Source organism: Ammodytes marinus (genome assembly GCF_949987685.1).
Source record: "Ammodytes marinus genome assembly, chromosome: 11".
In the NCBI taxonomy this organism is placed as follows: Eukaryota; Metazoa; Chordata; class Actinopteri; order Uranoscopiformes; family Ammodytidae; genus Ammodytes; species Ammodytes marinus.
In genome coordinates this window covers 4537821-4558392 of record NC_137215.1, presented here as the reverse complement: position 1 = coordinate 4558392, position 20572 = coordinate 4537821, and the positions used below count along the sequence as shown (strand labels likewise).

The window sequence follows — 20572 nt, the reverse complement described above, 5'->3', positions numbered from 1 at the left end:
TATGAATAGAAATAAATCATTTAAATAAAATAAAAATTGCAGGTTAAAATGGAAACAGAAAAGTCTTCAGATTTGATTTAAAGGAGCTGAGAGTTGCAGCAGACCTCAAGTTTTCTTGAAGTTTGTTCCAGATATTTGGAGCATAAAAACTGAAAGCTGCTTCTCCTCGTTTAGTCCTAACTCTGGGGACTGTACGTAGACCAGTCCCAGACGACCTAAGGGCTCTGGACGGTTCATAACGCATGTAGTGAAGGTTTATGTAATATCCAAATGCAACTGTAGGCCTACATCTTAATGCTACGAATGCGTACTGTATGTGTAATGTAAAGTGTGTGTGTGTGTGTGTGTGTGTGTGTTTTGTGTAGTGAAAGTTCATGTAAGATCCAAATGCTACTGTACATGTTAATGCTATGAATGTGCACCATGTAAAAAGCCCTTTCACGGTTGAGTGGAAAAACAGACACGGACTTTTCTCACGGATTCCACTCACGTTAACGGCTTAAACGTTTGAAAAATGCACAGCAGACTCGATGCACTTTTTGATCAGTTTTACTTACAGTAGTTTTCACAATCAGTGGGGAAAGAAATGTTCACAACCATTTTGATTACTTTTTATATGAACAACCCGACCAAGTAAAGTGCTGTGTAACAAATAGATAAAAACACATTGGACCATTGAGTAGAAAAAGTGTGTAAAGTACAAAAATCAACATTATCAAATCAGTCAAAATCACTATTTACAGAAACATAGTAGGCTATCAGTTTACAATCATCTCACAGACACCAAAAAAAAAGTGTAATTCATTCTCATGATTCATGATTTTAAAAAAAATTGTGCTTTGTTTCCCTTTATTAGTGCAAATAAGAATTAAGAAATGTAGTTAAAGATCGGTTTCCATGGGAATCAGGTTGCCATGACTATATACAGACAGACAGAAGCCGGCACGTCACACACGCGCGCACGTTGACACAATAACACTCGTCCTCTTAAAGGTGCAGTGTGTAATATGACATCATCAAGAAAGTTCTAGAATGCAACGCTCCCTGGGTAACCCCAACCCTTTGGAATAATAACAGAAGCTACAGTGGCCTTCAAGGACAAGAACAATTCTAAATTTTAAACAATGCACCTGATGACATTCCAACTATGACACTTTCAAGATGGCGCCACTAGGCCTTGGTCCAAAATATGCAGAAATATGGACATATATGAGACTCTTACTAAGGGAAAAATAAATAATTCAAAACATTTTTTTCAGCAATTATGCACTAAATTAAATGTACTTATGGATATTATAATTACTTTCTACAAAATCTGCTAGGAAATAAAACCCAAAATTCTACACACTGCAGGTTTAACGCACATATTTAACAATCTACATGTATTCATATAAATATATAACTGTGATTGTCTCTCAGCACCGTTCAGCTTTACAGTTTGAAATATGAAGCAAATATTCTGAGAATTCGGCAATGGCTCAGTTCAGAGGCGGATTCAGCAACCTGGGGCCCCATTAAAAAATAAAATTGTGGCTAAGATTTTTTTTTCATGTATTTATTTTTTTAATTGTGACATATTAATTATGTCTTTTTAAACATTCCATGCATGTGAATGCCATAGGAATGCTTGATACATAATAATAGTCATTTTCATATTAACTCATTCTTACTTAATATTATATTAAACACATAATCATTGCGTACTATCCATTGTGCAAATTGTATTTTGATTCTTTGCCAATGTAGTTTATTTTTTTTGCATTCTTTGGGGGGAATTTTGCTTCATTAGACAGATTGTAGAGACAGAGTTAAATGGGGCAAAGAGGGGAAGACCTGGATTCGAACCCGATTCAAACCCGGGTCTGCTGCAAGGCCTGGGTCCGGGGGGGCGGGGGCTGGAGGGGGGGGGAGACTCTTACCCACTGAGCCACGGGCGCCCCCACAGGCAATGTAGTTTTTGAAGAAAATAAGATACACAAAGGCCTTACGACTCAATCCGCCCCTGGCTCAGTTTATCAGTTTATACATGAAATACGCACAAAACATTTATCTAATACAATCAATGAAATTTATCTATTTAGGATTTTTTTTTAAAGATGGGTAAAAATCCCTGATGATTCCCTTAGGCCCTGTGTCACCCTGAAGTCCATTCAAAGACTAAGGTTGCGTTCCGAATCGCATACTTTCTACTATATAGTATGGTAGAAAAAAGATTTAGGATGTCCCCATTTTTGTGGCCAGATTTAGGATGGTTAGAAGTACCCGGATGTCCTACTTCATGCGGCCAAGATTGTTAGTGTTATAAAACTGCATCCTATTTGGGCGATTCTGACCCACAATCCAGTGCGCACGTGAAGTGACGTCACATCGACGAAGCCTCCATATGAAAACAAACGGGGATGCGACGGATATAAAAGCAAGAGGCAAGATCAAGGCGCAATGTTATGATGAAATAAGAGAGTAAAGTATGTCTACTGCATCCTAACTAGATTATTTTTAGCGTTGGATGTAGTATGTAGAATAGAAAAAAGAAAGAGTATGAGATTCGGAACGCAACCTAAGTTTGCTGTGTATGAAATGTATTGAAGGACCACTGCACTCACTTACAGTACAAATCTATATATGTTATCAAATATGGGCGTCTCAATAAGCTTTTACAAAAATCTGATTCAAAATAAATGTTCATAAATATTACAAAATGTAGTAAAAAATAAACGTTTTTTTTTTTTTTTACAGTCTCTATGGCAACAGTCATTGTTTTTATAGAACGTTCGGGTGGAGTAACTGCTGTGATTGGTTAAAAAAAAAACGTATTGTGTCATATGAACCAGAGCATAGCCCATAGCCTCAACTTAACGGAATTTTTTTGTTTATCAAACTTAAATGACAATATCTTTCATTTGGATTGATAGATATGCCTGTAACTCTTTTCAGATGCTTTACTATCATGAAACTAAACTCCCCACGTTATACATAGTTGGAATGATTTTGTGGGTTTGGGTTTAGAGGGGCTTTAATAAGTGTCTTTGCTATACTTTGCTAATACTTAAATAGTTCCCTTAACCCTTTTTGAGACGTTACACCAGTGACAATGTGCCACATCACAGTAGGAGTGCAGCCAACGTTGTATTATGTCCATCGAAGCCACAGTTTGGTGCCTGAAGTCCTTTCAAAGCGAAGTCCGTCCTCTCATTTGTAAACCATCTGGGGACGCGGGATGTGGTTCATTAGTATGTGGTGGTCGCTGGAAAGAGAGACATGAACAGTGGTCAAAGGCAGTCATGTGATTCTGTGTGTGTGTGTGTGTGTGTGTGTGTGTGTGTGTGTGTGTGTGTGTGTGTGTGTGTGTGTGTGTGTGTGTGTGTGTGTGTGCAACTTTTTTTGTGAGAACCAATTAGAGTATTATGCCTTTAGAAGTGAGGCCTTTAGTTTTGATAGTCAGGGTAAGGGCTTAGGGAATGCATAATGCCAATGAGTTTCTCACAAGAATAGCTGTACAAAAGTGTTTGTTAGTGTGTGTGAGTGAGTGAGTGAGTGAGTGAGTGAGTGAGTGAGTGAGTGAGTGAGTGAGTGAGTGAGTGAGTGAGTGAGTGAGTGAGTGAGTGAGTGAGTGAGTGAGTGAGTGAGTGTGTGTGTGTGTGTGTGTGTGTGTGTGTGTACTACTCACTCATAGGCGTCAGATTCCTTCATTCTCCGGTAGTATTTTGCCAGTTTGATGGAGAAGATGATTCCGGGGATGAAGAAGATCATACACCAGCCGAGACTGAACCAGAAGGCATTCTACACACACAGACAGACAGACAGAGAGAGCGAGAGAGAGAGAGAGAGAGAGAGAGCAAGGGCATAGGTTTAGTTTCAAATTGTGCATCAAACACTTCATTTTCCTGTATTCTGGTATTTGTCTGAACCAATTTCTGCCTTTTCTTTATCAATTTATGGTGGAAATGTCTGAAGTTATGTGAATGAAAAGACAACATACAGTGACCTAGTGACATGAATATAATGCAGTAACATTCTGTATTGCTTTATAATATTTATTCTCCTGTATTGTTAAAAACGTTCTGCACACTCTCAACACAATGAATTAAAACAATAATAATTCATGTATGACCTGTTTGAAAAATAAATTTGCACTTTCAAGTTTCTGCAACTTGGGTTAGCGCTTGTGGTGTAGTGGTTGGAGCCCTTCCCTGTTCTCTCTCTGCCCCATTTCATCTCTGTCTCTCCAAACCTATCTAATGAAATAAAAAAAAATACCAAAAAATAATCTTTAAAATAAAGTTACTGTCCCTCACCAGAGCCTCCACCAGGTTGGAGCAGAGTAAAGTCTGGACTGAGTCTACGGCCCGAGCCACCGGCCCACAGCGGCCCACCTGCTGAGTGATCTGAGGGGGAAGGACAGTCAGCGACGGGGCAAAATGGTTTAACGCAGTTCATATTCAAATTTTTTTTTTAATATATCCCCTTGAGATGAACCCATTTTGTGTTCGAGGGGAACTTAACATAAAAGTACAACAACAATATATTTAGAGCATATTTCAAATTCAAAGTTTTCAATAGAGTTCTGTCAAGAGACACACAGACATCACAGAACATTTCAACATAAAAATATAGAGATCTGCTGTGTATTTTCTTTTTTTTACCCTTACAAACTTTGCACATTAATTTACTTATATACTAATAATGGCAACTGGATAAAAACGTCTAATAATGAAGTATAACATTAGCAGAGGGGGTAGGGGTAGGGATGAGGAGTGCCATTAATATAGGGTGTTTGCATAATAGTTTAGGAAGGGGCACCAAGTTTGTTTTAAATATTTTCAAAAAGGTGAACTCATGTGTGTGCACAAACGTTGGACTTTCTCTGCCCCCGAGTGCATGTGTACAGTATGTGGAAGACTTTACCGTGATGTTGGCCCAGTCAGCGTAAACCATGAAGTAACTCAGCTGACAGTCCAAAAACACTCGGCTTTTCTACAGTAGGAAGAGAGAGAGAGAGAGAGAGAGAGAGAGAAAGAGAGAGAGAGAGAGAGATGGGTTAATTGAAATATATTTAGTTTACAATGATTTATTTCTTATAATTTGAACTTTTTTATGAAAATAATTTTTTGTATTATTTTATAAAGTATATTGTTAGTTAATTTTGATTTCTAATCCTGAGATATGGAAGGTGTTCTGATTGTTCTATTTGTTATAATAAGAAATATCTGTAATGCTTTGGCAACCCTGATTTCTACAATAGTCATGCCAATAAAGCTTTTTGAATTGAACTGAACAGAGAGTGTGAGTGAGTGAGTGAGTGAGTGAGTGAGTGAGTGAGTGAGTGAGTGAGTGAGTGAGTGAGTGAGTGAGTGAGTGAGTGAGTGAGTGAGTGAGTGAGTGAGTGAGTGAGTGAGTGAGTGAGTGAGTGAGTGAGTGAGTGAGTGAGTGAGTGAGTGAGTGAGTGAGTGAGTGAGTGAGTGAGTCAGCTAGTGAGAGAGAGAGGGCTAGAGAGAGAAAGAGACAGAGAGAGCTCCGTCCTCGCAGGACAGTTTATTTCGGCTTGCCACAACATTAGGACATAATACACCAGGTCTCACTGTTTCATTTTGTTGTAATCATCTGTATGTTATGTTGTTATATGTTGAATATTTTTACTTATTAATTTGATGATGTGCTTTGGCAATATTGTACAATACTGTAACTTTCATGCCAATAAAGCCAATTTGAATTGAATTGAATTGACAGAGAGAGAGAGAGCGAGCGAGAGAGTGAGAGAAGGAGAGTAAATTCCACACATTCTTATCCCTGCCATACAGTGGGAAGTCATGAGGCATCAGTGGAACGAGTCGCCAGCTCAGAAAGTGGAATTCTGGGTAAAATCCTTTTGCTGTGACCCCGTAAATAACTGCAACAGCATTATGATTAGTCCAGGCAGTTAGGAAGAGTTTTATTTGCATAGCACATTCCATGCATAGAGGCACTATAAGTACACAGTTTATTTTATCTGTTAAATTATACTGTACATCTGGTAATATTCTATAGTTCGTTTATTGTCAATAAATCCCATGAAAAGTTTAAAATATAAAATAAAAAAGTATCTAATCCAACTACCAAGTGCCTGATACAGTCTCACTTCCTCTTTGCAACAGAAGTCCATTGTTCTGATAGTAACGTATATCATTGATGATGTCGCTCTCAGTGACATGTGTCTTAATTAACCATGATCTTGGGCACTGTAGTTTATTTTGAGTCACTCCCTCGTACACACAGTCCTGGTGCAGTAAATAGTCACGAGAGCACCTGATATGTATTAATCCGCGGCTTAAAATAGTCCCCAAACAATCACAGTTTCGATGGTATTTTAGCCAACTTTTTGCTAAAAACTACAATTCCCAGACAGCTTTTGAGGACATCACTACATGTTTTTTGTTTTTTACAAATAGACATATTTGTAATTGTTATATTACATATGGTTAAGCTGTTCAATAAGTTAATTCATTCATTCATTCATCTGTTGATTATTTGATTCATAAAATCCCTGTAAAGGTGAAACAAGTTACACTTTTAATCCCTCTGATTTTATGAACTTCAACGAATATAACTTTTCTGCCTTGTTTTCTTGTTGTGTTTTCTATATATCTTATACTGATATGGGCCTGTGTGTCTAAATACAAAAAAAATACAAAATAAAGTTTCAACTCTAGACCTCTGAGCAGTGACTGATCCACAGCTCATTCCCCCACAGGCTGAATGAGTGACCGATCATGCCGTTACACCCGGCCACACGGAGCACGTTCCCCTCCCTGTCATGTGACTCTATTGGCCCTATAATACCATCCCTGTGTTCCAGTCCCAATTACTTCCCTATACTATTTAGTATGCCAGAAAAAGAAAGAGTATGTGAATTGGAACGCAGGGCATGTGTATAATACTCGGCTCTATATATAATACTCACGGCCTTTACGATCTGTGACGTGTTTGTGTTGAGGAAGTCTTGTGCTGCTCCCACGTTGCTAAGCACCTCCCCCACTGTTACCTAGGAGACGGAATGGAGAGAATGAATGAGCCAGGGAAAGAAAGAGTGGAGAGAAAGAGAGTGATCTTTAAAGCTGCAGTGTGTAACTTTGGGTGTGTCAGAGAAGTGAACATTTTCAAAAGGTATATTGTCATAACTGAATAGACAAACTTTCCTCGCAGGAAAATGTGATCCCTGGAACACTGTTTGAAGTTAGAAAGCTTCCTGAAAAGTTACTGTTTCACTGTTGTTGTTTACAGCAGCAGGGCCCACAGTTTGGTTTACAAACATATTCTAGTCTAACGTTTGGTTCCAGGTGCCTCAAAATAATTGGGATTTGATTATGAGGATTCATGTAGAGAACATATGTTTGTAAACTAACATAGAAACAGCATAGTGCACCTTTAAAGGTGTTAGTCATCTATGTTTATAGTGGGTGTGTGTGTGTGTCTGTCTGTCTGTCTGTCTGTCTGTGTGTCTGTCTGTGTGTCTGTCTGTCTGTCTGTCTGTCTGTGTGTCTGTCTGTCTGTCTGTCTGTCTGTCTGTCTGTCTGTGTACTCACATTGATTTTTTCCGCAACCGATTGAAAGTTGTTGATGGTGGTGTTGATGTCCGCCTGAGGGCAAAAAGCAGAAGATGTTTAAAGGCCCTGTAACTGTGAACCCTAATCCACAAAATCATTCTAGCTATGTCATGTAGGGAGTTAGTTTCATGATAGTAAAGCATGTGGAAAGAGTTACAGGCACATTTATCAATCCAAATGAAAGATATTGAAATTTAAGTTTGATCAACTTTACAAGAATTCTGTTCTAATTGCACAATAAGTATTTAGAGAGACAGACACATACACACAGACCGACAGACAGACAGAGAGACAGACACATAGATAGATAGATAGATAGATAGATAGATAGATAGATAGATAGATAGATAGATAGATAGATAGATAGATAGATAGATAGATAGATAGATAGATAGATAGATAGATAGATAGATAGATAGATAGATAGATAGACAGACAGACAGACAGACAGACAGACAGACAGACAGACAGACAGACAGACAGACAGACAGACAGACAGACAGACAGACAGACAGACAGACAGACAGACAGACTCTCACCAGTTGTGGAATGATGGTCATTTCTATGTCCGCCTGTATCTTCCTCAGATCCTCGGCCTGTTGTATAAGCTGTGACTGAATTGGGTCGGGCTGTAAACAAGCAACGCACTGTTTAGTTTCCTTACTAAGAAAAAATTATTTTATTTTCAAGTTTGTTTTAATTTTTTATTTACTTCAAGGTAATAGGCTAACTAATAAAAACATCTATATTTCTTTTTTTAAACATTTAGGGCTAATCCCATTTCTCTTTTTCACCCCTTCACGTGAACGCGCAATTCGGAGGGTTAGGGCTAAGGGGTGAATTGGGATTGGGCCTTATTCATTTTTAAACAGAGCCCAAAGGTTTTGTTTTACATTTAGGCCACATGTTTGACAGAACATTTAAGGGTGGTTAGGGTTAGGACATACAGCTCCGGAAAAAATTAAGAGACCAGTCTGGAATTTTCTTCAATCTTCATCTCTACATTACTCAATGAAAATGCTCTTTAATGACAGTATTCTAATTGTGAATTTGGTAGAAATGTTGTCAGTAGTTTATATTATAAAACCAAAATGTTCATTCTACTCAAACATAAGCCTCTAAAGAGTAAAACAAGAGACACTGAATATTTGCAGTGGTCTCTTAATTTTTTCCAGAGCTGTATAAGCATTGTGTGTTACGGTACCTGAGTGCGGGCGGCCACCTCCAGTTGATCTGCTGTTGTGTTCAGATTGATGCTGCTAATGTTGTTCATCTGAGGAAGACAATAATAATAATAATAATAATAATAATAATAATAATAATAATAATAATAATAATAATAATAATAATAATAATAATAATAATAATAATAATAATAACAAGTAAAGGAAAAAGCTAAGCAAAGATCCATGTAAGCTAGTATGTTTATTCTAGATCCATGTCACATGTGCGATGAATCTACAATACATAAAAGTTTCACTTTTTTAATTAAATTAAATTAAATGAACCTTTCTCCCAAAAAAACAACTATGATTTAACCATGTTAATTCCAAGCTCTTCCAGATGTGAAAATATTTATTTATGGATGTCTTTTTAGAGAACATAAGCACACAAAAACATTTTTAAAAAAGAAACACAAAAGACAAAATAAAAACAAACAACTAACATGGAGTACAGGTTTCTCAGGGCTTCAAATTGTATTGTTTAAACTATAGTCAAATGCTAAGCAGAAAATAAAAAGTAAACCTGACATCTCATAAAAACTCATTTTCTCCATATACTGTATAAAGTGCTGGAGAACTCTTCCAGATATTTAAAGGCCTACTTCACCGATTTGAATATGAAGGTGTATTGAATTCTGAGATCCTATGTAGAATAAATGTGCGAAAAAAATTGAAATCGGTTCATCCTAGCCTGAGAAAAGGCAGAAAGAGTGTTTTTTTTAACCCTATATTTCTCTTTCTCGTGACATCACAGAAAGAGAAATATAGGGTTAAAAAAAAACTTACTTTGTAAATATTACTGTGATGTCTTTTACTGTGACATCACAGTAATATTTAAATTTTTTTAACCCTATATTTCTCTTTCTGTGATGTCACGAGAAAGAGAAATATAGGGTTAAAAAAAACACTCTTTCTGCCTTTTCTCAGGCTAGGATGAACCGATTTAAATTTCTTTTGCACATTTATACTACATAGGATCTCAGAATTCAATACACCTTCATATTCAAACCGGTGAAGTAGGCCTTTAAATGAAAATCAATACTTTCTACTCAATATTTTGCCAATTCATTGATAAAGCAATCTATGTGGATCTATATGTATCATCACACCCCTAATGCGAGCCCATCTGCCGTATACCTGTTGAGTGACCTGTGTTGAGTCCAGGTCTGTGGCCTTGAGGGAGAATGAACTCAGTGTGTCTTTGACTTCAGGGCTGAGGAGCGTCACGCCGGACAGAGAGATGTCTGTGCTGTCGAACAACTGCTGGATCTGCTCTGTGTACTGTGGGGGCAGAGAGGAGAAATACACGTTAATAATGATAGGGTATAGGCTTGGTTAATGTGACTTACATTTCAATGTACAGCTCTGGAAATAATTAAGAGACCACTTGATTGATTGATTGATTGATTGATTGATTGATTGATTGATTGATTGATTGATTGATTGATTGATTGATTGATTGATTCAATTTTATTTCAGACATATCAAAAAAAGAAAAATTAAAAGCATGAAAATACAATAAAAAAATATGTTCAAATGATTTCACAAATAAAAATAAACAAAATAAAGAAAAAATAAACAAATAACATATTGAATTGATATGCCTGAAAAGGAGTAGGAAGAAGTATAAACTTATTTGATCCTACCCCTTTTCCACAGCTCAATAACTTTATAATAATGTTTTATATATAACGTATTTGCATTGGAATATTGTGTATTGTTTTTTCTTTGCATTTGTTCAACATCATAGAAGGTCACTAGTCAATTGATCTGTCGATTATAAATAAAGGTAAAAAAAATGAAAATTAAATATGAGAGACTGCAGGTGACTAGGGTAAAATATTGACTTTGCCTGTTGATTGCTTACATTAAAAAAAAAATTTTTTTTAGAAATGTTTTAATTAATATGCACATTTGGCAATTAAAAAAAGTATTGTGTACAGGTCTTGAAAAAAAACAAGAAGAAATGTTATGGAAGTAAACTAGACAAAAATATTTGGAACAACTTTAAAGGACAATAAGAAAATCTCCCTTGTAAAAGAGTATCTGGTCTCAATGGGATTTACCTGTATAAATAAAGGTTAAAAAATAAATAAATACATTTAAAAAAAAATATCTGTAAGGAAACTCACCTTAGAGACATTGAGCAGGTCTTCCAGGTTGACGAGCTCTGACAGGTGGAGTGTCGTCCACAGAGGCTGGTTGTCCTGGCAATCACTGGAAACAATCACACCAGGTCATCTTTACATCTTTTTTTTTTTGTTTTTGGGGCATTTTCAAGCTTTATTAGACATTCATAAACTGTATATTTACACAGACTACACACATGCACCGCTAATATAACGATAGCAGTTACTATGGGAGGCAGAGATGGTGTGTCTTGTGATCATGAGTCAAATTTAAAACAGATCAAGATCACAGCTATAAGTTTACTAATGTAACAATTTCATCAAGAACAGTACGTTTCATTATAAGTTTAATTTTTTATTATTTTTTTGTTGGCATTTTCAAGCTTTATTAGACAGTACAGAATTGAAATGGGGAGACAGAGAGAGAGAGAGAGAGAGAGAGAGAGAGAGAGAAGGGGGATGACCTGCAGTAAAGGTCCACGGGTCGGATTTGAACCCGCGACCACTGCAACGAAGGCCGGAGCCAATATGGTACACGCTGTATCCACTACGCCACCGGAGCGCCCCATCTTTACAACTTTTAGCGCAGTCTGGAACTGTTGAGTTTATTCTCTACATTGTATTTCGTCGTTAAATGGTGCAACGAGGAACTTTCAGTTTGTGTTAGTTCTTGCGCCCCCTTTGGACAAAAGCGGTAGTGTTTTTACTACGCCAGCTGTAGTTCCTGGGTGAGCGTATACCCATGACAAAGGCATTAAAAAAAACTATATTAAAATAGCATACTTTGCACTAATGGTCTTGTTTGCTGTTACATGTCATTGATGATCACCAGAGGAAAAATGTAGACTCTTTCAGAAATATTTAGAAGTTCCTCGTAGCACCTTTGATGACGACATTTTGATTTTACCCTCGACTTACATATTGAAAAATAAACTTCCTTTTTCTCTCTGTGGCCCTAATATTATCCCGTACGTACCTGTAGATATCTGAGATGTTTAAGTCGGTTTTCAATCCCAAACTCGGACCGATCTCCAGACCTGGAATCAAACCGGGAGTGTCAATGAACTGTGGAGAAAAGAGAGAGGCAATAACAATATTAATGCAAAGACATTCTAACAAAGCGTCTGTGTGGTGTGTTCAGGTGTATCTGTATAGTGCTGTTACCTTTAACAGTTGGCTTTTTTTTATACAAACTCTTTTTATATTTTATTTGTTTATTTTTATACTGTACATTCTTTTTATATAATATATATACAGCTCTGAAAAAAATTAAGAGACCAGTCTGGAATTACCTTAAATCTTCATCTCTACATTACTTATTGGAAATGCTCTTAAAAGAAAAAAAAAGGATTGTAATTTGCTAGAAATGTTGTCAGTAGTTTATATAATAAAACTAAAATGTTCATTCTACTCAAACATATGCCTATAAATAGTAAAACGAGAGACACTGAACATTTGGAGTGGTCTCTTATTTTTATCCAGAGCTGTCTGTATAGGCCTACATTATTATTATTATTATTATTATTATTATTATTATTATTATTATTATTATTATTATTATTATTATTATTAGGGGGCCAAGCCCGAGTAGGGCTGGGACCGCGTTTTGCAGAGCAACGCGGTTCCCAAGCCCTGCGGGGCAGGGAACCCTATTGTTCTTGTAGGGATTATTAGGGGGCCAAGCCCGAGTAGGGCTGGGACCGCGTTTTGCAGAGCAACGCGGTTCCCAAGCCCTGCGGGGCAGGGAACCCTATTGATCTTGTAGGGATTATTAGGGGGCCAAGCCCGAGTAGGGCTGGGACCGCGTTTTGCAGAGCAACGCGGTTCCCAAGCCCTGCGGGGCAGGGAACCCTATTGTTCTTGTAGGGATTATTAGGGGGCCAAGCCCGAGTAGGGCTGGGACCGCGTTTTGCAGAGCAACGCGGTTCCCAAGCCCTGCGGGGCAGGGAACCCTATTGATCTTGTAGGGATTATTCTTATTATTCTTCTCCACATAAAAGTGGTGCTGCAGCCCAAACCGTAAAGGGTTGGGACATGCCACTTGCAGGGCTCATCCAAGTCCGTACCCCGTACGCAGACAAAAAAATTCAAACATCCCGGCCACTAGGTGGCGCTACAACAAAGGAAAAGGCGTTTTGGGCTATAACTTCCGCACCGAAAGTCCGACAGTCAAAAACTTTATATCCACAGATGCCCACAAGTCAGCTGCATCTTTTGAGATAGGCCACGCCCATTTGCGATAGGATAGATATTTTTCTACGTCGCAAAAACTGTTTCAGTCACCAAAACATACTCCTCCTACAGTTTTCGCCCGATTTGGACGAAACCAAAAGCATTACGCTCTCCTGACTCCCACGAGCAAAAGTGGGTCAAATAGTTTTTCTACAACCATCGGAAGACCAAACAGTAGCGCTTGAAAGATTCGCAAAAATTCCTTAAAAAAAAAAAAAAAGGGGATTTTCTTGAAACTGAAGGGAAACTATCATGGGGCATACCTGAGCCTATGGAAAAAATATGGGCTAGAAATTTCTATGTGGGCCGGACTTATTAAAAAAAAGAGTTTTTAAATTTTTTGGCCTGTTTTCGCCATTTCCTAAGTCTTTAGGCGGGAAAATGGGAAAATTCAAAAAAGTGTCTTTACAATGGAGAGGATGACAATTTGATTTTGCTATAACTCTCCAACCGAACATCGCACATTCAAAAACTTGACATCCACTTGTTTGGTACAGTGAGCTGCATCTTTATATCTAACGTAGTTTTGCGAATGTCATCCATAGGGGGCGCCAAAACCACAAAAAGCAAAGAAAACGCGTTTCGGGCTATAACTCCCACACCGAACATCCCACATTCAAAAACTTTACATCCCCGGATTCCGTGAAGCGAGGGGCCGGCGCCGCGGACGACGACGCCCGATCCCGAGTCGCGTGGGAGGCTTGGCCCCCGTTCACAACTGCTCGCAGTTCTAGTTATTCTTTTTCTTCTCCGCGTAAAAGTGGTGCTGCAGCCCAAACCGTAAAGGGTTGGGACATGCCACTTGCAGGGCTTATCCAGGTCCGTGCCTGGTACGCAGACAAAAAAATTCAGACATGCCGACCACTAGGTGGCGCTACAACAAAGGAAAAGGTGTTTTGGGCTATAACTTCCTCACCGAAAGTCCGACAGTCAAAAACTTCACATCCAAAGATGCCCACGAGTCAGCTGCATCTTTTGAGATAGGCCACGCCCATTTGCGTATATATAGATTTTTTGCTACATCGCAAAAACTGTGTCGGTCACCAAAACATACTCCTCCTACAGTTTTTGCCCGATTTGGACGAAACCAAAAGCATTATGCTCTACTGACTCCCACGAGCAAGAGTTGGTCAATTAGTTTTTCTACGACCATCGGAAGACCAAACGGTAGCGCTTTAAAAATTTGCGAAAATCTGTAAAAAAAAAAAAAAAAGAGGGATTTTCTTGAAACTCAAGGGAGACTATCATGGGGCATACTTGAGTCTATCAAAAAAATATGGGCAAGAAATTCCTTTGTGGGCCGGACTTATTAAAAAAAAGAGTTTTTCAATTTTTTTGCCTGTTTTCGCCATTTCTTAAGTCTTTCGGCGGGAAAATGGGAAAATTCAAAAAACTGTCTTTACAATGGAGAGGTTCACAATTTCATTTTGCTCATAACTCCCCAACCGAACATCGCACATTCAAAAACTTGACATCCACTTGTTTGGTACATTGAGCTGCATCTTTCTATCTAACGTAGTTTTGCAAATGTCATCCATAGGGGGCGCCAAAACCACAAAAAGCAAAGGAAACGCGTTTGGGGCTATAACTTCCACACCGAACATCCCACATTCAAAATCTTTACTTCCCCGGATTCCGTGAAGCGAGGGGCCGGCGACGCGGACGACGACGCCCGATCCCGAGTCGCGTGGGAGGCTTGGCCCCCGTTCACAACTGCTTGCAGTTCTAGTTCCTATTCTTATTATTCTTCTCCACATAAAAGTGGTGCTGCAGCCCAAACCGTAAAGGGTTGGGACATGCCACTTGCAGGGCTCATCCAAGTCCGTACCCCGTACGCAGACAAAAAAATTCAAACATCCCGGCCACTAGGTGGCGCTACAGCATAGGAAAAACATGTTTTGGGCTATAACTTCCGCACCGAAAGTCCGACAGTAAAAAACTTTATATCCACAGATGCCCACAAGTCAGCTGCATCTTTTGAGATAGGCCACGCCCATTTGCGTATATATACATTTTTCGCTACATCGCGAAAACTGTGTCAGTCACCAAAACATACTCCTCCTACAGTTTTCGCCCGATTTGGACGAAACCAAAACCATTATGCTCTACCGACTCCCACGAGCAAAAGTTGGTCAAATAGTTTTTCTACGACCATTGGAAGACCAAACGGTAGCGCTTTAAAGATTTGCGAAAATCCGTAAAAAAAAAAAAAAAGAGGGATTTTCTTGAAACTCAAGGGAGACTATCATGGGGCATACTTGAGTCTATCGAAGAAATATGGGCAAGAAATTCCTTTGTGGGCCGGACTTATTAAAAAAAAGAGTTTTTCAATTTTTTTGCCTGTTTTCGCCATTTCCTAAGTCTTTAGGCGGGAAAATGGGAAAATTCAAAAAAGTGTCTTTACAATGGAGAGGTTGAGAATTTGATTTTGCTATAACTCCCCAACCAAACATCGCACATTCAAAAACTTGACATCCACTTGTTCGGTACATTGAGCCGCATCTTTCTATCCAACGTAATTTTGCGAATGTCATCCATAGGGGGCGCCAAAACCACAAAAAGCAAAGAAAACGCGTTTGGGGCTATAACTTCCACACCGAACATCCCACAGTCAAACACTTTATATCCACAGATGCCCACAAGTCAGCTGCATCTTTTGAGATAGGCCACGCCCATTTGCATATGGGATTTTCTTTCGCTACATCGCAAAAACTGTGTCAGTCACCAAAACACACTCCTCCTACAGTTTTTGTCCGATTTTGACGAAACCAAAAGCATTATGCTCTACCGACTCCCACGAGCAAATGTTGTGTATATAATTTTTCTACGACCATCGGAAGACCAAACGGTAGCGCTTTAAAGATTTGCACATTAGCTACCTTTAACCAAACTGCTCCTAAATCCAAAACGATTTATCCTATTAACACCAAACTTCACACATGTGTTTGTCCTATGGTTCTCAGGCTGGTTCTACTTTTTCCTTAAATTGCTCCAAAAGGGGGCGCCAAAAACACACTTGAGCATCTTTCTCTGCCATTATTTTTGCCTTTTGGTCTATAACTCCCAAACCAAACATCCCACATTCAAAAACTTTACATCCCCGGATTCCGTGAAGCGAGGGGCCGGCGCCGCGGACGACGACGCCCAATCCCGAGTCGCGTGGGAGGCTTGGCCCCCGTTCACAACTGCTTGCAGTTCTAGTTCCTATTATTTTTCTCCGCGTAAAAGTGGTGCTGCAGCCCAAACCGTAAAGGGTTGGGACATGCCACTTCCAGGGCATATTCAGGTCCGTACCCCGTACGCAGACAAAAAAATTCAGACATCCCGGCCAGTAGGTGGCGCTACAACAAAGGAAAAGGCGTTTTGGGCTATAACTTCCGCACCGAAAGTCCGACAGTCAAAAACTTTATATCCACAGATGCCCACAAGTCAGCTGCATCTTTTGAGATAGGCCACGCCCATTTGCGATAGGATAGATTTTTTACTACGTCGCAAAAACTGTGTCAGTCACCAAAACATACTCCTCCTACAGTTTTTGCCCGATTTGGACGAAACCAAAAGCATTATGCTTTACCGACTCCCACGAGCAAAAGTGGGTCAAATAGTTTTTCTACGACCATTGGAAGACCAAACGGTAGCGCTTTAAAGATTCAAGAAAATTCCTTAAAAAAAAAAAAAAAGGGGATTTTCTTGAAACTGAAGGGAGACTATCATGGGGCATACCTGAGCCTATGGCAAAAATATGGGCAAGAAATTCCTATGTGGGCCGGACTTATTAAAAAAAAGAATTTTTCAAATTTTTTGCCTGTTTTCGCCATTTTCTAAGTCTTTAGGCGGGAAAATGGGAAAATTCAAAAAAGTCTCTTTACAATGGAGAGGTTGACAATTTGATTTTGCTATAACTCCCCAACCGAACATCGCACATTCAAAAACTTGACATCCACTTGTTTGGTACATTGAGCTGCATCTTTCCATCTAACGTAGTTTTGCGAATGTCATCCATAGGGGGCGCCAAAACCACAAAAAGCAAAGAAAACGCGTTTGGGGCTATAACTCCCACACCGAACATCGCACATTCAAAAACTTTACATCTCCGGATTCCGTGAAGCGAGGGGCCGGCGCCGCGGACGACAACGCCCGATCCCGAGTCGCGTGGGAGGCTTGGCCCCCGTTCACAACTGCTTGCAGTTCTAGTTATTATTATTATTATTATTATTATTATTTTTTTTTTATTTTTATTTTTTTTTTTTTTTTAACTTACCTTTAGCAGTTGTCCGTCGCTCCAGGGCCGACAGACCAGCGTGAAAACGTTCCCGCCCAGCAGGAAAAGCAGCAGAACCAGAATCATGAAGAGCCACGAGAAGAGGAAGCTGAACCCCGCAGCCCTGAAACCACAACACAACAACTCAGTCTGGATCCTTTAATAGCTGCGTTCCAATAACAATACCTTCCTATTCATTCGCTTTTAAATGTTTTATTCCTATTCATATTTTACATTCGCTTTTCTAATGTCTATTCTATACTTGATCTTGATGTATTTAATGTCCCCTGTAAAGCACTTTGAATGGCCTTGTGTCTGGATTGTGCTATAGAAATAAACTTGCCTTGCCTTGCCTTGCTATTTAGTATGACAGAAAAAGATTGAGGAAGTCCCAATACATGTGGTCAGATGCAGCATGCTGAAAAATACCCAGATGCCCTACTACATCAGTTTTTGTTTATTCTTTCTAACGCCCCCTTTGGACTAATGCAGTGGTGATTTAAGTTGTGTGCGGCCCCTGTACAAATAAACAAGGAAATTATGATAAATCAAAGTCGGGCGCTCCGGTGGCGTAGTGGATAGAGCGCGTACCATATTGGCTCCGGCCTTCGTTGCAGTGGTCGCTGGTTTAAATCTGACCCGTGGACCTTTACTGCAGGTCATCCCCCCCTCTCTTTCTCTCTCTGTCTCCCCATTTCAACTCTGTACTGTCTAATAAAGCTAGAAAATGCCAAAAATGTATCTTTAAAAAATAAATAATTATCATAGTGCTCACATCATGAAGAAGGTTCCTCCACAGTCGGCGGTGCAGCTGCGGTTTGTGGGATCGGCTTTGGCCGTCAGACCCATCGGCCCGAGCACCAGACCCAGGAGGTTACACACCACTACCAAGAGAACCGCACAGCACAGGGCCAGGGAGACGCCATACCTGGGGGGGAGGGGGGAGAGGGAGGGAGGGAGAGAGGGAGGGAGGGGGGAGAGAGAAGGAGAGAGGGAGAAGGACAGAGAGAGAGGGAGGGAGGGAGGGAGAGAGAAGGACAGAGAGAGAGAGAGAGAGACAGAGAGAGAGACAGAGAGAGAGAAGGAGGGAGGGAGGGAGACAGAGAGAGAGGGAGAGAGGGAGAAGGACAGAGAGAGAGAGGGAGGGAGGGAGAGAGAAGGACAGAGAGGGAGAGAGACAGAGAGAGAGAAGGAGGGAGGGAGGGAGAGGGAGAGAGAGAGAGACAATGTACAAAATTAAATGACACACAAGACAATTGTATTTGAACAGGTTCAGCTCTTTAGTACCAGATTTCAAAGAGCTGAACGACCTCTCCAAATTAAAAATACTCCTCGGAGAAGGAGACCGGGCACATCTTGCTGCCCAGTATATATTAACGTGCCACAAACTGAGGGACAGTGATTGATTGAGGCGCACACACACACACACACACACACACACACACACGCACGTAATATAATATTCATAATGTATATAATTTTCATAATGTATGTAATTGTCATATGTGTTTTGTCTGATTTATTGGACTTATTGTACCTCACTGATACTTTGCTTTGGCAACATTGTTTTTCTATTTTAAACTTTCATGCCAATAAAGCCAATTTGAATTTGACAGAGAGAGAGAGAGAGAGAGAGAGAGAGAGAGAGAGAGAGAGAGAGAGAGAGAGAGAGTGAGAGAGACACACAGACAGGGACACATACAGGCAGACAGACACACAAGCACACACCAGAAAACACTAAGTAAATTACATCATAATTAATTGTATAAATCATTTATTTCATTTCGCAACTCAAATGATATTTACTTTAGAAATATTTCAAAACTGGCCAACAGTTTGTGCACTGAAAAACTAAATATTGTGTTAATACATAACCTAGGCTCTGTACTGGTATGTAGATGTATGTACAACTGGTATGTAAGTAAACAAAGGGGGGCCACCATCTAGCAACATGCCCGTTTACAGAGCCTAGGCTGTGTATTAACAATGGGCGACTGTGGCTCAGGTGGCAGAGCGGGTCGCCCGATGATCAAAGGGTTGGAGGTTCGATCCCCGCCCTGCCACTTGTGTCATAGTTGTTGTGTCCTTGGGCAAGACACTTCACCCACCTTGCCTCGTGTGAATGTTGATAGTTAGCCCGCTATCGGTGTATGAATGAGTGTGTGAATGGTAACGTGTAAATGGGAACAGGTCTCCCTTGAAAAAGAGTCTTCGGTCTCAATGGGATTTACCTGTATAAATAAAGGTTAAAAAAAGCAAACACAGCACAGACAGGTACCTGATCATGAGGAGATATACACTGATTTTAACAAAAGCATTCTCCAAAATCGCTGTCATAAAATTATTGAAATGTGGCTTTTTATTTCTCTCCAAATGATTATCTGTATTCTACACATCAAGGTTTTTTATTGTATTTTACACATTGAAGCTTTATTTTACCGTATTTGTTCGGCTCTCTCACTCTCTGGTTGGATCTTGTCGATTTCTTTCTGCACTTGCTCAAGGGAATCCGATATGTTGCTCAGAGCTGATAGAGGCAAGTCGTCTGTAACCTTGGAAATCTGAGTTTTTATATCACCCAACTGCTTCTTGCTGCCTAAAAACACAGACACACACACACACACACACACACACACACACACACACACACACACACACACACACACATTTACACACACACACATTTACACACACACACACACACACACACAGAGACACACGCGCGCACACACACACATTTACACACACACACACAGAGAGACACACACGCGCGTGCACACACACACACACACATACATACACACATTTACATACACACACACGCACACACACACACATTTACACACACACACACACACACACACACACACACACACAAAACATGTACAGTATATATTATGTTATTGATCTTTTTCAACTAGATAGGTTATTAAATAGACTAATATTTGAAAGCTTGAAGGCCTATCGTTGGTTAAATAGGTAAATTTGTCCACCACTCACTTTGAACCACACCTCTGGTTTCGTCTGTCACTGTCTGTGGGATGCTGTCGAAATAATCCTCCACCTGCAATGCAGACAGACAGGCAGTGAGTTTACTTTTATAATATCAGTGTCTGTGTACATTGTAATGTTTGTGTGTAAATCTGT

The 20572-nt window shown here is 39.7% G+C and overlaps 1 protein-coding gene across 2 annotated transcripts in view; it reads right to left on the bottom strand.

The window, feature by feature from the left end:
* Positions 1 to 471: 471 nt before the first annotated feature.
* Positions 472 to 20572, bottom strand: part of prom2 (prominin 2) — a 42712-nt gene continuing 22611 nt past the window's right edge. For both annotated transcript variants that reach the window (XM_080037377.1, XM_080037376.1), the window contains exons 11-25: positions 20426 to 20489; positions 19865 to 20021; positions 18201 to 18353; positions 17426 to 17549; positions 11909 to 11997; positions 10936 to 11020; positions 9941 to 10084; positions 8785 to 8853; positions 8120 to 8209; positions 7560 to 7613; positions 6938 to 7018; positions 4906 to 4974; positions 4296 to 4385; positions 3668 to 3780; positions 472 to 3244 (exon numbers count right to left, since the gene is read on the bottom strand). In XM_080037377.1, coding sequence (XP_079893503.1) covers positions 3190 to 3244; positions 3668 to 3780; positions 4296 to 4385; positions 4906 to 4974; positions 6938 to 7018; positions 7560 to 7613; positions 8120 to 8209; positions 8785 to 8853; positions 9941 to 10084; positions 10936 to 11020; positions 11909 to 11997; positions 17426 to 17549; positions 18201 to 18353; positions 19865 to 20021; positions 20426 to 20489 — 1437 coding nt within the window. In that variant the 3' untranslated portion in view covers positions 472 to 3189. The remainder of the gene's footprint in view (positions 3245 to 3667; positions 3781 to 4295; positions 4386 to 4905; positions 4975 to 6937; positions 7019 to 7559; positions 7614 to 8119; positions 8210 to 8784; positions 8854 to 9940; positions 10085 to 10935; positions 11021 to 11908; positions 11998 to 17425; positions 17550 to 18200; positions 18354 to 19864; positions 20022 to 20425; positions 20490 to 20572) is intronic.